The 15,189-nt window shown below is 45.7% G+C and overlaps 1 protein-coding gene across 1 annotated transcript; it reads right to left on the reverse strand.

Moving 5' to 3' along the window:
* Window positions 1-1,728: 1,728 nt before the first annotated feature.
* On the reverse strand, window positions 1,729-12,468 carry FOXL3 (forkhead box L3). The gene is made up of 3 exons (XM_028706235.2): window positions 12,131-12,468; window positions 9,252-9,420; window positions 1,729-3,287 (listed from the first exon to the last, which is right to left on the reverse strand). Exons 1-3 carry the CDS (start codon window positions 12,235-12,237, stop codon window positions 2,811-2,813), a joined length of 753 nt encoding a protein of 250 aa, XP_028562068.2. The 5' UTR covers window positions 12,238-12,468; the 3' UTR covers window positions 1,729-2,810.
* Between the last annotated feature and the right edge of the window lie 2,721 nt (window positions 12,469-15,189).

Consider the following 15,189-nt stretch of genomic DNA (forward strand, 5'->3'; position numbering starts at 1 on the left):
TTACTCCACACTTTCAGTGAAGAAGGTTACTCCTGTGAACCGAGTCCTGGGCCCAATGGATTGAAAGAACATTGAATTTGGAGACTGCCTTCCACATAACAGCCTTTGTCCATATGTCCTGAGTCATACCTTGCCTGCTTCCTCCAGCTGCTGCTGTAGCTCTGAGCACAGTGGGGGAAAGTAAAACAACATAAACTTCACAATCCTGGGGAAATCTGAGAAATGGGTCAAGCATATAGTGGAGTGACCATCCCCAACTTGATACCTTTCAGATGTTTTGGACAATGCCTATCATCCCTGACCATTGGCAGTACTGGCCAACAAAATCTGAGAGGCATGAGGTTGGAGAAGGCTGCCATAGATACTGCAAATGAAGGTGGGTGAATTATTAGATCAGAGGATCCCAGGTAGAGTCCTACATTTTTAGGGCACAAGACACAGGTAGAGAGAGAATTGCACTTCCTGTAGACTGTGTTCTGTCTGCGGTTTAGGAATAACGTGTGGTCTGCTACTGAATCCTAACCAGGATGTTGGAGATTCAGCACTAGAGGAAGGGTCCAGGCTATGGATGTTTGAGGACACACACAATTAAGCAGGTATTTGGGAAGGAAGTACACATCTACAGAGCAACTGGTGATAGTAAGAACCAATGACAGATGGACCGCCTTTACCAGTACCAGCAGAGCAAAGGTTGGGGAGACAGTTCTGTTATACAGTTTCTGGGTCCATTTTTTGGTCATCAAAACCATCTCCCTCCCATTGAAACTGGAAGATGGTGGGCTCTAAGGCTGGAACGACCTCTCTACACACATTTTATGGGAAAGAGGGAAGAGGAACTGAAAAGAAGAAGAAGAGTTTGGATTTGATATCCCGCTTTATCATTACCTGAAGGAGTCTCAAAGTGGCTAACATTCTCCTTTCCCTTCCTCCCCTACAAAAAACACTCTGTGAGGTGAGTGGGGCTGAGAGACTTCAGAGAAGTGTGACTGGCCCAAGGTCACCCAGCAGCTGCATGTGGAGGAGCGGGGAAGCGAACCCGGTTCCCCAGATTACGAATCTACCGCTCTTAACCACTACACCACACTGGCGGTCCATTAGCGGTACAGGATGGTCCATTAGGGCAGATGCGCCACTGACCTTAGCCTCAACGCTGCTCTTGTAGGACTCAGCAGGGAGGAGAGTAAGAATGGGGACAAATGTAGAATTGGTTGGTTCTGCTTGCCTTTGGCTCTGGCTCGGTTTGTTTTTGTTTTGCTTATGTATTTTGTGTTTTTATCCCGTATTTTTATGCTGTGAACCACCCTGAGACCTATTATTATTATTTATTGAATTTATACCCGGAGGTCTCAGGGCGGTTCACAGACCTATGGGTGAAGGGTGGTATACAAATTTAATAACCAATAATAGTAATGTACAAATGGTTTCTCTAAATCATCAGCACTATTTGTTGACAGAGAAATGCTGGGGGGGGGTGTGTGTGGTCAAACCACTAAATTTATCCAGGGGTTTTTAAAAATTCTGTAATATTTTCTCAGAGGGTAGCAGTAGAGCTTTTTTCTTTTCTTTTTGCATAGATTGTTGATGTTGTTTCTACGGCAACTGTGTTGGCGGCCTACCCACCAAGTTGCCCCATCCACAATACCCCAGACTTATTGTCGTTCCAGAGCATTGTAGGGGTGGGAAGTGGCAGCTGCCACACAAAAAAAATTATAAAGAATATTCAGAGAACATTTGGCAAAGTAAGTTTTATTTTCTAGGGAGCCAGATCAGAAATTCTCCTCAGAAAAATGTTTTCTGAGAAATCTTGGCCCACCTCTGGTATGTGTGTATTTTCTTCTGGAGCTGCTTCTGTGTGATCGCTGCAAGTACAAATACACCTGTGTCCGCAGTGCTATTTTTCTAGAAAAAGAGGTGCCGGAACTCACCATGAACACCTCCCTAGTTCTCTTAGAATGGCAATGGCGCCCAGCTGAGAGGTGCCAGAGTTTTGGCTGAAAAACCCCCTGCTTCTCTCTCTCTCTCTCTCTCTCTCTCTCTCTCTCTCTGTGTGTGTGTGTGTGTGGACAGCAACCATAGAACAAAACTGGCCATAGTAATTCCAACATCCTGAAAGAACAGAAATGTGGTGAAGTGTAATCAGATGACCTTGGAAAAGAAAACCTTTATTTTATACCGCCGTTTAAGGCTGGCTTCACACTTGGAATCCTTGTGGGATGAACCCTATCAACCTGACAGCCCCCAATAACTGATTCTTGCCCTGAACCCTTCCTTTAAATATTTCCCCTCAGACCAGAGCTCCAAGCAGTTGGGTCTAGCAATCATTTTAGGGCAGGGCCGCAAAACCTTTGGTCCTCCAATCAGTGCTGGACTCCAACTCCCATCAGTGCCCAACCAAGGATGGGCCAATGATCAGGGATGATGGGAGTTGTAGTTCAGCAACCTCTGGAGAGCCAGAGGTGCTCCCAGCCCATTTTAGGGGCATTGTGGGAAATGAAAATGGCAGCTTGACCCAGCTACTTGGTGCTGTTTGGTGTGCACAGAATAAGCCCAGCTGGGCCCGATAAGGGAGGAAAGGGGCCACCAGATACACTCGATTCAAGCAGGAACTGGCAAGTGCCACAGACCCATAAGTAAGTTCACAAGCAGTAGGATGGTTTGGGGTAAGTTTCCAACCTCAGAGAAATTCATTTTTGAGATACTGAATAGCCCAATGAAGCATCTAGTCTCCTGTTCCTGGGGATGACTGCAGTCACTGTTGGACAGAAAAAAGTCCCTTGTTTCCTTCTCAGTTTGCCTCCCAGTTTGCAAGCTCACATTGTCCAAAACTGAAGGTTCACCAGCTGCTGAGAATCCAAGAGGTGGTATTTATTATCTTCCGTGTGATACGGAGACCTCAGGACAGGCAGAGGGTCTGGGGAGGAGAGAATGTAATCAATGCTAAATTTAATTTCGGAGTCAGATTTTCCTATGGAGGAGCTGTTTAGACTCTCTCGGCTGGCGGCGGCGTTTGGAAAAAGCTCGCAAGTCTCCAAAGCTTTGGGCTGGGATTGCACTCTCTGACCGGGACAGGAGTTGATTCCGGGGAATCCGGAATCCACCGGGGACAGAGCTTGCAAGCAGTCGCTCCCGCCATTTGGCCGTTTGTCTCTGGGTTCCCTTTTGACGTTCTTCCTCCTCCTCCTCCTCCTGTAGTTCCCGTTTTCAAACAGGTCTAACATAGATTCACATCCCGATGCAAAGCTCCAGTAATTCCCCTTCCCTTTGTCATTGCCTTCTGTCCGGGGAACCTGCAATTCATTGTTTTTAAAATAATAATAGAAAAAGAGAGAAAAAGCATCCATTCTGTCAGTGACTGCCTTTAAGAGAAATATAAAACCATCTGTCAAGGCTGTCTGGAAACTGCAACCTTTCCCTCATCTCAGACCTTTATCCCCTAATCCAAGAGTGGAAGAGAGTGGGAGACTGCACTCTGCACATGCACAGGAACTCTCTCAGTTTTCTTATTGCTATTCATTCCAAAGGTCTAAGGTTGATGCACAGCATTCTGAACAGATTGCGGAGCTGAAGCCTGGGCGAAAGCAAAACCCGAATTCGGCATTTGTGTGCGTGTGTGCTACAAACACAGCCGCTTCAACATCTGTGTCCGTTTAAATGCAAGTCTCGTATAAACATATATGACAAACTGTTGAAGACCAGGCTCTCTAATTATAGAAGTTGTAGGCAAATAGCCCCTTTCATTTGCTATGTACTAGCATACATCAGAAGAAAACAATATCTGCATTTTCTATCCTTCCATTCAGAAGCAGCTAAGAGGGTGAAAGGATCTCCATTTTCAATGATCTCCATTTACTTAGAGCTGAGCTTCTCTTTCTCCCTACCAACCTTGGACAGTGGCTTTCAAACTGTGTTCCACAGAGCTTTGTGGTTCCTCCAAAGCTTATCAGGAGTTATGTGAGGAAAATATCCATCATGGTGTATAAGCTTTCCGGAAAGGCGGCTTGCCCTCTATTAATGATCTTGTTGGTGCTGACCTTTAAAGCCCTAAGCAGCCTCGGTCCTATATACCTGAAGGAGCATCTCCACCTCCATCGTTCAGCCCGGACACTGAGGTCCAGCACCGAGGGCCTTCTGGCGGTTCCCTCATTGCGAGAAGTGAGGTTACAGGGAACCAGACAGAGGGCCTTCTCGGTAGTGGCGCCCACCCTGTGGAACGCCCTCCCATCAGATGTCAAGGAAATAAGCAACTGTCCTATTTTTAAAAGACATCTGAAGGCAGCCCTGTTTAGGGAAGTTTTTAATATTTAATGCTGTATTGTTTTTAACACTCAATTGGGAGCCGCCCAGAGTGGCTGGGGAAACTCAGCCAGATGGGCGGGGTATAAATAATAAATTATTATTATTATCTTCCCTTTTCAGCCAGCAGGCTCAATGGTGAGGAATGACAAGAGCTGTAGTTCAAAATATCTGGAGAGTATCTGGTCATAAACACATTAAGGTAAAGGTAAAGGTACCCCTGCCCGTACGGGCCAGTCGTGTCCGACTCTAGGGTTGTGCGCCCATCTCACTTAAGAGGCCGGGGGCCAGCGCTGTCCGGAGACACTTCCGGGTCACGTGGCCAGCGTGACGAAGCTGCTCTGGCGAGCCAGCACCAGCACAGCACACGGAAACGCCGTTTATCTTCCCGCTATAAAGCGGTACCTATTTATCTACTTGCACTTAGGGGTGCTTTCGAACTGCTAGGTGGGCAGGAGCTGGGACCGAAAGACGGGAGCTCACCCCGCCACGGGGATTCGAACCGCCGACCATATGATCGGCAACTCCTAGGCGCTGAGGTTTTACCCACAGCGCCACCCGCATCCCTAATACACATTAGGGAGCACAGATATTGGAGATATTCTCTGTGTGTTTGTGTGCAATGCTTTTGCTATATCATCCCAAGGGTCTGCTCTGCCCTAAGATCCTCCCCTTCTGAATTCTGGATCAATGCAGATAATTTTTTTAAAATTAATTAATTCTGGCTATGCAGCTTGTTGCAGCTGATTTGCATCTTTCTTCCGTCTATGTTACGAACCTGCATTGAGAACACATTGTTATAAAAGGAGGAATGGACAAATCTGTCAATTTTGGTTCTCCAAGGTTCTCATTTTTCCAATCTTAAATTCAGTTTTCCCTATTTCCACAGGTATTTGTTGCTGCTGATCCTCCTGAAAATTCCTCAGCAACTTAATGCAGATTCTCCTAAAAAATACATTCGGTTTTGACTAATATACACATCTTTGCAAGTAACTCTCCCCTAATGTAATGCAATTCTGCATGTTGCATTCATTTATATGCACACTTTGCATTAGTATACACATTTTTGTACAAATAACTTGGCTGAAGAACTGCAGCCCAAAATATGGAGAAGTGTGAATTTCAAAGGATGGCTGTGTTTTAGGTTGCATTTTGGTGCAAATTAGGTATGTTTCTCCTAAATGTGAACTGAATCAATTTTCTCCCACATCTCTAGATAGCAGCAATCTCCATATGATTATAGGAACAGTTATATTTAGATATTTTTTCCCCTGGCAAAACCCCTGAGGACATCAGAAAAATGCCACGCAAAAAGAACCACACCATTGCATGAAGTTTCTTTTCCGCGTTTGCAATGATGCTAGATCACTATTGCCTGCACTGGATTGCAGCATCTCCTCAAGGCACAGATCTTGCCCATCACTTGCTACCCGATCCTTTTCACTGGTGATACAACTGACTAAACCTGGGACCTTCTGCATTCAAAGTATGTGCTCCACCATTGAGCTAAGGTCCCACTATGTAACATTTGCCTGCTCTCCAGATGGCCTTCATGTTCCTGGGTTGCACAGCCATTTGGCATCTCACTCAGCACACCTTCCACCTGCACATGAGCTGATAAATGTACACTAGCACTCCTATGCATTATCATCGGAGAGCAGTGGCTGCAACTGAGGACATGCTGAAATCATGAGTTAAATATGTAAACCGCTTAGAGGCTATAGATGATTTAGCGGGTATAGAAATCCTGTTAAATATGGGATCTGCAACAAAATGTTGCAGCGTGGAAGGAATCTTGTACAGGAAACTCCATTCCATTCCCCTTCCCACTTGGCTTTCAATCATCGAACCCAAGAGTTAGCCAGCATTCCATGTCCACTGAGCATGTTCAGTCCTCACTCGGTTGTTGGGGGTTCCAGCTTAAGTTTTCCCCTCCAAATACCCTCTGTGGGGGGGGGGGGCATTTTAGCTCCATAAGCAACAGCCCATGGATGTTTCTCCACTACGGGCATTGCCCCATCAACCTCCATCTATTCTCAGTCAGCTATCACCAGTCTGCCTTTCTGCTTACAACAAGTCCAGGAATTGACACTGCTTGTCCACTTCCTCTTCCTCATAGTCTTTGTTGCCCTTTGCAGAACCCAGCAGGGAGGAGGATGGGGCAAACTGAGAATTCATTGGCTCTTCCTGCCATTGGCTCTGGCGCCACCTACTGTTGGGCTCCCTGCCTTCCACCCAACCAGTCACCATAGTTGCCAACCATCACCAGCCATAGCACTCGCAACCTGGACTTCAGAAATAGAGAGGATATTTTTGCCCATGCAGCTGCACCTCGAGAATGCTTGGACGGCGGCTCTATAGTAGAGAGCACACCTTGCATATGGAAGATTCCAAGTCAGATCTTTGACATCTGCTGTCAAAAGGACCAGCTAAGCCTAAACCCCCTGTTTGTGACCCCGGAGAGCTGCTCTCATCTAGAGAAGACAATTCAGGCCTCGATGGACAAACAGCCTCACCCATCATAACAGAGCAGCCTTTCTCAACCTGTGGGTCCCCAGATGTTATTGGACTACAACTCCCATCATCCCTAGCTAGCAAGGCCAGAGCTCAGGGATGATGGGAGTTGTAGTCCAACAACATCTTGGGACCCACAGGTTGAGAACCGCTGTAATAGAGCTTTCTTCGTTTCCTATAGTGCTATGCTGAAAACCTATTCCTGTCCTCGTTTCCCTGTCCTTTGCTGGTCATTCTCCATAAATAAATTGCTTTTTTAAAAATTATCCAAAAGGAGAGCACATTTTGGTGAAACTTCCCTGGGTCAGATGTGCATGTGCTTCTTCTGCTTTCAAGATGACCCAGGGCGTTTCTGAGTTTCGTTTCCTTCGTTCTACGCCTGCAAACTACAGGTCTCCTGGGTGCCCATGCTTCAATGAAAGTTCGAAGGAAGACGTCAGATCAGGAAGCACAGGCAGCCAAGGAGGTTGCAAAGAGTTGGAGTTATGTTTCTTGGAAAGAACACACACACCACCCTCAGCCACCTCACAATGCCAAAGGAAGCTCAAAACTCCACACGCACCAAAACCTTAAAGCATGGGTAGGCAAACTAAGGCCTGGGGGCCGGATCCGGCCCAATCGCCTTCTAAATCTGGCTGGCGGACAGTCCAGGAATCAATGTGTTTTTACATGAGTAGAATGTGTCCTTTTATTTAAAATGCATCTCTGGGTTATTTGTGGGGCACAGAAATTCGTTCATTTCCCCCCCCCCAAAAAAAATATAATCCGCCCTCCCCCCCCCAAGGTCTGAGGGACAGTGAACCAGCCCCCTGTTGAAAAAGTTTGCTGACCCCTTTCCTAAAGCATCTCTCAAGGGTCCAGAGATGGAGACATGCAAATGGAGTGTAAACCAAGCCTTATGAGGAGTGGTTGAGGGAGTTGGGCATGTTCAACCTGGAGAAGAGAAGAGAAGAGAAGAGAAGAGAAGAGAAGAGAAGAGAAGAGAAGAGAGAGGAATATGATAGCCGTCTTCAGATATCTGAAGGGCTGTCACATAGAAGGGGGAACAAGCTTGTTTTCTAATCGCTCAAGAAGGTAGAATCCAAACAAATGAATTCCCATTGCAAGTAAGGAGATTTTGGCTAAACATTAGGGAGAACTTCCTGATGGCAAGGGCTATTTGATAGTGGGATGGACTTCCTCAGAAGCTGGTAGACCTTTTTTTTCATTTTTCAGCAGAGGTTGGATAACCATCTGTCAGATGTACTTTAACTGTAATTTGTACATTGGACTAGATGGCCCTTGGGTCCAACTCTACAATCCTTTGAATCTGTGATTATAATAACATAAGGAAATTTCTGCTGAATCAGGCTAATGGCTCTAGTCCTGTTCTAGTATACCTGAAGGAGCGTCTCCACCCCCATCGTTCTGTCCAGACACTGAGGTCCAGCTCCGAGGGTCTTCTGGCGGTTCCCTCACTGTGAGAAGTGAGGTTACAGGGAACAAGGCAGAGGGCCTTCTCGGTAGTGGCGCCTCTCCTGTGGAATGCCCTCCCATCAGATGTCAGGGAAATAAATAACTATCTGACTTTTAGAAGACATCTGAAGGCAGCCCTGTTTAGGGAAGTTTTTATGTTTCATGTTTTATCGTGTTTTTAATACTCTGTTGGGAGTTGCCCAGAGTGGCTGGGGAAACCCAGCCAGATGGGCAGGGTTATAAATAATAAATTATTATTATTATTCTCACAGTGGCCCTTTTAAAAGTGTTATGGATGGAGGGGTTATTGGGTTGTCTTTATTCTTATTTTTATTGTGTATCTTGTGTTGTTTATTTTGTACAGTCATACCTCGGGTTACAGATGCTTCAGGTTGTGTGTTTTCGGGTTGCGCACCGCGCTGAACCTGAAAGTACCAGAATGGGTTACTTCCAGGTTTCGGTGCTCACGCATGCATGGAAACACTAAATCGCGCTGTGCGCATGCACAGAAATGCCAAATCGCAACCAGTGTGTGCGCAGAGGTGCCACTGCGGGTTGTGAATGCTGCAGGTTGCAAACGTGCCTCCCACACGGATCACGTTCGCAACCTGAGGTTCCACTGTTAATTTATGTTGTGAACTGCCCTGAGATCTATGAGTATAGGGCAGTATACAAATTTAATATAATGACGACGACTGTGATTTGTGCATGGAAAGCCTGAAAGCAGGATGTGAGCACAGCAGAGCTCTTCCAGTTTGTGATTCGCAGCAACTGGCGCTGAGAGGTTTATTGAAAGCCTCCTTTCACAGGGGAGAAATCAAGAGACAGTTTTCAGCACAGCGCTGGTTCCCTATGGCCACATCTGTGCTGATTCTACAGCCAGATGTGCACAGCATCCTCTTGCAAATAGGGCTCCCAACCAAGCAGCTTGCAGAACCCAAGTCTCCCTTTCCAGGTTGTGGACTGCTGCTGTGGTTCATTGGTCCTACCTTGACAAAGCAGCTGTTGAGGGAGAGGTTGTGGCGGATGGAGTTCTGCCAGGCTCGCTGGTTTGTCCTGTAGTAAGGGAATTTCTTCATGATGAAGTCGTAAATGCCAGAAAGAGTCACTTTGTTGGAGGGGCTCTGCTGAATGGCCATTGCAATTAAAGCGATGTAGCTGCAACATGAAACAAAAGAAAACGAATCGCAATGCCGTCCTGTATAGAAAGGTGTCGATGCTATGGGCATAGAGACTCTGGAAGCAACATCGCATAAGATTCAATCCTGCTCCAAGGCTGTGATCCTAAACAAACACATTGAGGAATAAGCCCCACTGAATATGGCAAGGACTTTGTTCCAAATAAACATGCATAGGATTGTTAGTTACAGTGACTTCCCATTGAAGTCAACGGAGCTTCAATTAGGTCAGGACTAAATATGCAGAGAGGTCCGATTGAAACCAAAGTAACAACAATGGGACCCACCTAACAATGAGACCTAACGCTCAATAGCTAACACTCTTCCTCATGAGTAAGTGCCTTTGTTTTCCGTAGGGTTCAGTAGGACTACAGCTTTAGCCTTAGGATCCAACCCTAGATATCTTTCATGCATAATGCTGTTCTAAGTTCTCAAATCATTGCTGCAGTAATGTATGATGATGTTGGTGGTGGTGATGACCCGTTTTATTTATTTATTTCTCATCTTTCCTTCAGGGAACCCAGGTGAACATTCGTAATTCTCTGCCCCACCACTTTTCGCAGCGCAACAACCCTATGAGGTAGGATAGGATCAGAGACAGAGAGGCAGAGTGTGTTTCTGGCCCAAGGTCACCTAGTGACCTCTACGACTTAGTGGGGATTTGAATCAGCCTTGGTCCAGCGCTCAAATTGCTATACCACACTGTCTCCCATATTACCAGTGGAGACTGAGAGATAGAAGCCTGCTTGAGGTCAGTGTGGTAACTGAACTGGGAGCTTTCCAGCTCATCGCTCATGCTCTTAACATTTGTGCTGCACAGCTCCGTCCATTGGACAGCACTGCTCTTGAGATGCCCATTTTCTTTGGATAGTCTCTTGAGAGAGTTGTTTGAAGCACTGGGCTCCATGAGTGGGGTCAGTGGGTATTAGGTTGTATCCAACACTAGCCCTACACAGAGTAGACCCATTGAAGTTAACTGCCTTTTGTCATAAGGTCCCAGGGTGAGTTGCAACAAGAAGAGGGTAAGTTGGAAAAACTTCCAAGTCATCGACAATCAAAGTCTGCATGCTGGAATTTGAGTCCAAATCTCACGTTAGCTCTCAAATCAAGCCACATTCTCCCACTGAGAACACCTGGGCGTTTATGACTCAGGAAAGTTGATTGCGGAAAGCACAAAGTGTTTCTTTAAAAAGAGATCCTGAAAGTAGGATTTGCGCCTAACAGAGATGTCCTGGATTCTCCTTCAGTCCTCGTCTACAGCAATGACTGGCCCATTATTGCATGAGAAGTAGCAGGACAGCTGCTGACTGCCCATTTTAAGTATAAGGAAACTACTTAAGGATTCTTCCAGTTGCACAGTGAGAAATGCAATCTCTCTGTTTTGGCAACTGTTTTTCCATTCCACTCAAGTGAAAGAGCTTTGATTTAAAACACACAAACACACACCACCACCAAAAAGCATGCCCAGGCACGTTTTGCAACTTTTTTTGAAAAACCAACAACAACAGAAGTTTCTCAGCACTGAAATTCCTGTGAATTGTGGCAGGCGGTTGCACTTCATATCAAAGGATCACTTTGCAATTCAGTTCTGTCCAGGTTGACTTGGATGTGGCATGTGCCACTGAGTTCTAGGGGGCTCAGGTGACAATTCTACACATGTTTACCTGGGAGTAAGCCCCACAGAACTTAATGGGGCTTGCCTATGAGTAGACATGCATTGGCTGCCCAGTTATTCCCATACAACTGTGCATAGTGGAACAGGAAGTATTTCTCTTGGTGATCTTTGGGAAGTGCAACTTAATGTAAATAGTGTATTAATCAACTCATGCTTTGGTTGATTAATCTTTAGCAGTGGATCTGAGAGTTAAGGACATACTCTATTTTTTAAGGTGTGGTGTTAATGCAATAGAGAATAAAGAAGAAATGGTTAAAGACAATCTTCTCTTTTAATAATGAGTGCTAAGTTTTTGCTCAGTAACCATAAGCTTCCTTCAATCTCTCAAAAATGAACCTAGATTTTTTTTTGTAATATGCACATTTGATTAGCTACTTAGTAAGTCAAAATCCAGCCGTTTTGAAAGATTTAGAAGTGAGTAATCAGACTTGCTTAAGAGGCTGAGATCACTTATATCCTTGCCTAAAGTGGTTAATTTAGCACCTTATGCTTTTAAGACATATTCATTAGATTGTTGTAGAGAATGGGGAGGGGGGTTGGAGATTGATCAGAGGACAGCAATCCCTATCAGTTACATCAATTCTAAAACTAAAATAAGGCTACATTTGGGGGGGGGGGGATACTTATGACACTGTATACATTTTATCTGCCAAACAACCCTCTCCAGTAGGCAAGTCTGATCAGACTGGGGCCACCCAAGCAAACCTTTTTTTTTGCCACTTCAGTCTGGAGCCCCCCTGGTTGAAATCCCAAACTCAAACTGGCTCCTATTTTTAAAATAATGCGAGCCGTTGAAATGCATAAAAACGAGTCATTAAAAGGATCCAAAAATCATTGCAACCCCATATCCATTTTATTTTGTTTTTGTTTGCCCACACCTGGAAGATGCTTACGGATGAGTGTTGCAAAGAATCACAGAGGAATTCCCCAGCAACTGACAATATGGAGAGAGAGAGAGAGAGAGAGAGAGAGAGAGAGAGAGAGAGAGAGAGAGAGATGGAAAAGTTAAGCTTACCTGTATGCTGGTCTGGTGAACCTTTTCTCTTCATCAGAGCTGCAGGTTGGGTAATCATCCCCATCGTAATTAAAGCAATTATAGGGGTACTGGGTGTTATCAAACATATTCCTTGTCCTCTTTTGGCTTCTGTGAAGTAGGAGAGGAAGAGAGAGGGAGAGAGGTGGAAGAATGATGCTTCTCTGTTTCTTCTCTCCTCCCTCTTTTCCTTTGCTTCCACCCTCCCTCCTCTCTCTCCCCCCCCCCTTTTAATCCACACAGTGGCAATTTTTGTTGTTGCCGTCTTGGAGTCCCCAAACAACCCTTTCTGAATAACCTCGGTGGGCTCGTTCTCCCTTCCCCCTGCTCTCGCTGGAGGAAAATGAAAAAGGCAGCGACTAACCGATTCAAGTGTGGTAAAGGTCTCTCCTGAACCTTTGAACTTGGGTGTATGCAACAGCCAGTAGCTATGCAATCCTGGCTTCCTGGGTGGTCCCCCACTGGCAAGATGGGCACCAGCCTCCCGCTTGCCAACGACATACACAATGTGGCCAAATTAAATAGCCCAACTGGCTTCATAACTCTTTCTCGTAAACAAGGCTCCAGAGTTCCTTCTCTTCCTTGGTGTTTAAGACAAATAAAGGAGACATAGGACAGTCCCAGTCACTCTGGGTTGTTGTGCTTTTTCTTTTCCAAAATCCATCCCTCATTGAGTCATAAATAAAACCCCCTTGAGAGGACATGGCAAACTGCCCATCCTGGTGTTTTGCTTTGTTTTGTTTTTTAAACCGACCCCCCCCCCCCCACAACGGGCGTAAATTCTGTTTCCACAACTGGGGAGGGGGGTGGGAATACACACAAATGTGTGTGTCTCTGTGTGTGTCAAAGAGGACAGAACAGAAGGACTGGTGGGGGGGGGACTACTGTCAAGTAGGAAAGTAAAAGGAAAATAGCTGTAGGCGGGATAGCTGCCTGTGTGGGCTTTGATCTGTAGGATGAATTAGACTAATAACTCTCTGTGTTGGCATCCAATCCTGTAACAATTTGATAGTCTCTCTCTCTCTCTCTCTCTCTCTCTCTCTCTCTCTCTCTCTCTCTCTCTCTCTCCTTTACCCCTCCTTCTCTTGCAATGCTTTGGAGTGGTTTCCAACATGTGTTGTAAAACTAAAGGCAAATCATTCAACGGTTTCATTATGGGAAAGGAGGGGGTTCCCTGAAAGGTGTGCACGCTACATGATAATTAAATTATTTGAAGACAGCCACTTCCCCCAGGAAGCCAGCTACTCTTAGGAGAAGAGGAGCCAATGCAAATCGGTGGCTTGTTTTGGAAGAATCATAGAATCATAGAATCATAGAGTTGGAAGAGACCACAAGGGCCATCGAGTCCATCCCCTGCCAAGCAGGAAACGCCACCAGAGCACTCCTGACATATGGTTGTCAAGCCTCTGCTTAAAGACCTCCAAAGAAGGAGACTCCACCACACTCCTTGGCAGCAAATTCCACTGTCGAACAGCTCTTACTGTCAGGAAGTTCTTCCTAATGTTTAGGTGGAATCTTCTTTGGCTGGGTTGGAAAACAGTGGGAAAGTTGGATCACTGGTCCAGCCAATGAAATATTCTCTACATCAGGGTAGGGAATCTCAGGTCCAGGGGTCAAATGTGGCCCTTGGTGCTTTTCCAACCAGCCCTTAGGATGCTTCCCTGGCCAAGAACGGCATTGCAATTGTACAACTTGGAGGTTATCAAAACATGGATAGCTCCGTGTGTGGCGCTGATAACGCCAAGGTTGCAAGTTAGGTCCCCATATGGAACAGCTGCATATTCCTGCATTGCACAGGGTTGGATTAGATCAGTGATGGCCAAACTTGGCCCTCCAGCTGTTTGGGGACTACAATTCCCATCATCCCTGACCACTGGTCCTGTTAGCTAGGGATGATGGCCATCACTGGACTAAATGATCCCAATGCTACGATTCTATGATTTTATGGACAACTATGGTCAGACTATCCTGGTGGAATAGAAATGTTTTCAGCAGACATTTCAAGGTTGAAATAGAAAATACCTGCTTCATTTCTACGTGTGCACATTTTTGCAAGCAGTTTCCCCAAATATAATGGATTTCTGAATGTTATCTTCACTCACATCTTCATTTTTATGCACACTTTCTCCTAATAAACTCATTTTTGTAAAGACTGTTTCGTTGGCGACCTGCATTGCAAAATTCAGATGAGTGCAAATTTCAAAGGCTAGCCATGCTTCGGTTTACATGGTAGTTTAGGATGTGCAAATTTGGTAGATTTGGCTTTAAATGAGACCTGAATTGAATTTCACCTCAATTCCTAATTTCCCCAAACCCCACCCCAAACCCCACCCCATCCTCCCACTAAATATAAGGGTCTGGTGACTTCTGTTTCAGCGTATCTGAAAAAGTATGCATGCACACAAAAGCTTATACCCAGAACAAACTTAGTTGGTCTCTAAGGTGCTACTGGACAATTTTTAATTTATTTTGACTGCGTCAGACCAACATGGCTACCTACCTGAATCTAGAATCCTAGTACTGAGTTAATCTTAACTTTGGCTTACAGTGATGTGTGTGAACCAAGCTTCTCTCTGTGTGTAAATCAGGGCTAAACAGTGCCATCCAGGTGTTGATGGACTGCAACTGTCACCATCCCTGACCATTGGCTTTGCTGGCTGGGAATGATGGGAGTTGATGGGAGTTGACAAGTGTTGGTGCTGACCTTTAAAGCCCTAAATGGCCTTGGCCCAGTATACCTGAAGGAGCGCCTCCACCTCCATCGTTCTGCCTGGACACTGAGGGCCTTCTGGTGGTTCCCTCGCTGCGAGAAGCCAAGTTACAGGGAACCAGGCAGAGGGCCTTCTCAGTAGTGGTGCCCGCCCTGTGGAACGCCCTCCCACCAGATGTCAAAGAGAAAAATAACTACCAACCTTTGGTAGACATCTAAAGGCAGCCCTGTTTAGGGAAGCTTTCAATGTTTAATAGGTTATTGTATTTTAGTGTTTTGTTGGAAGCCGCCCAGAGTGGCTGGGGAGACCCAGCCAGATGGGCAGGGTATA

Source organism: Podarcis muralis, chromosome 14 (assembly GCF_964188315.1).
Source record: "Podarcis muralis chromosome 14, rPodMur119.hap1.1, whole genome shotgun sequence".
Classification (NCBI taxonomy): Eukaryota; Metazoa; Chordata; class Lepidosauria; order Squamata; family Lacertidae; genus Podarcis; species Podarcis muralis.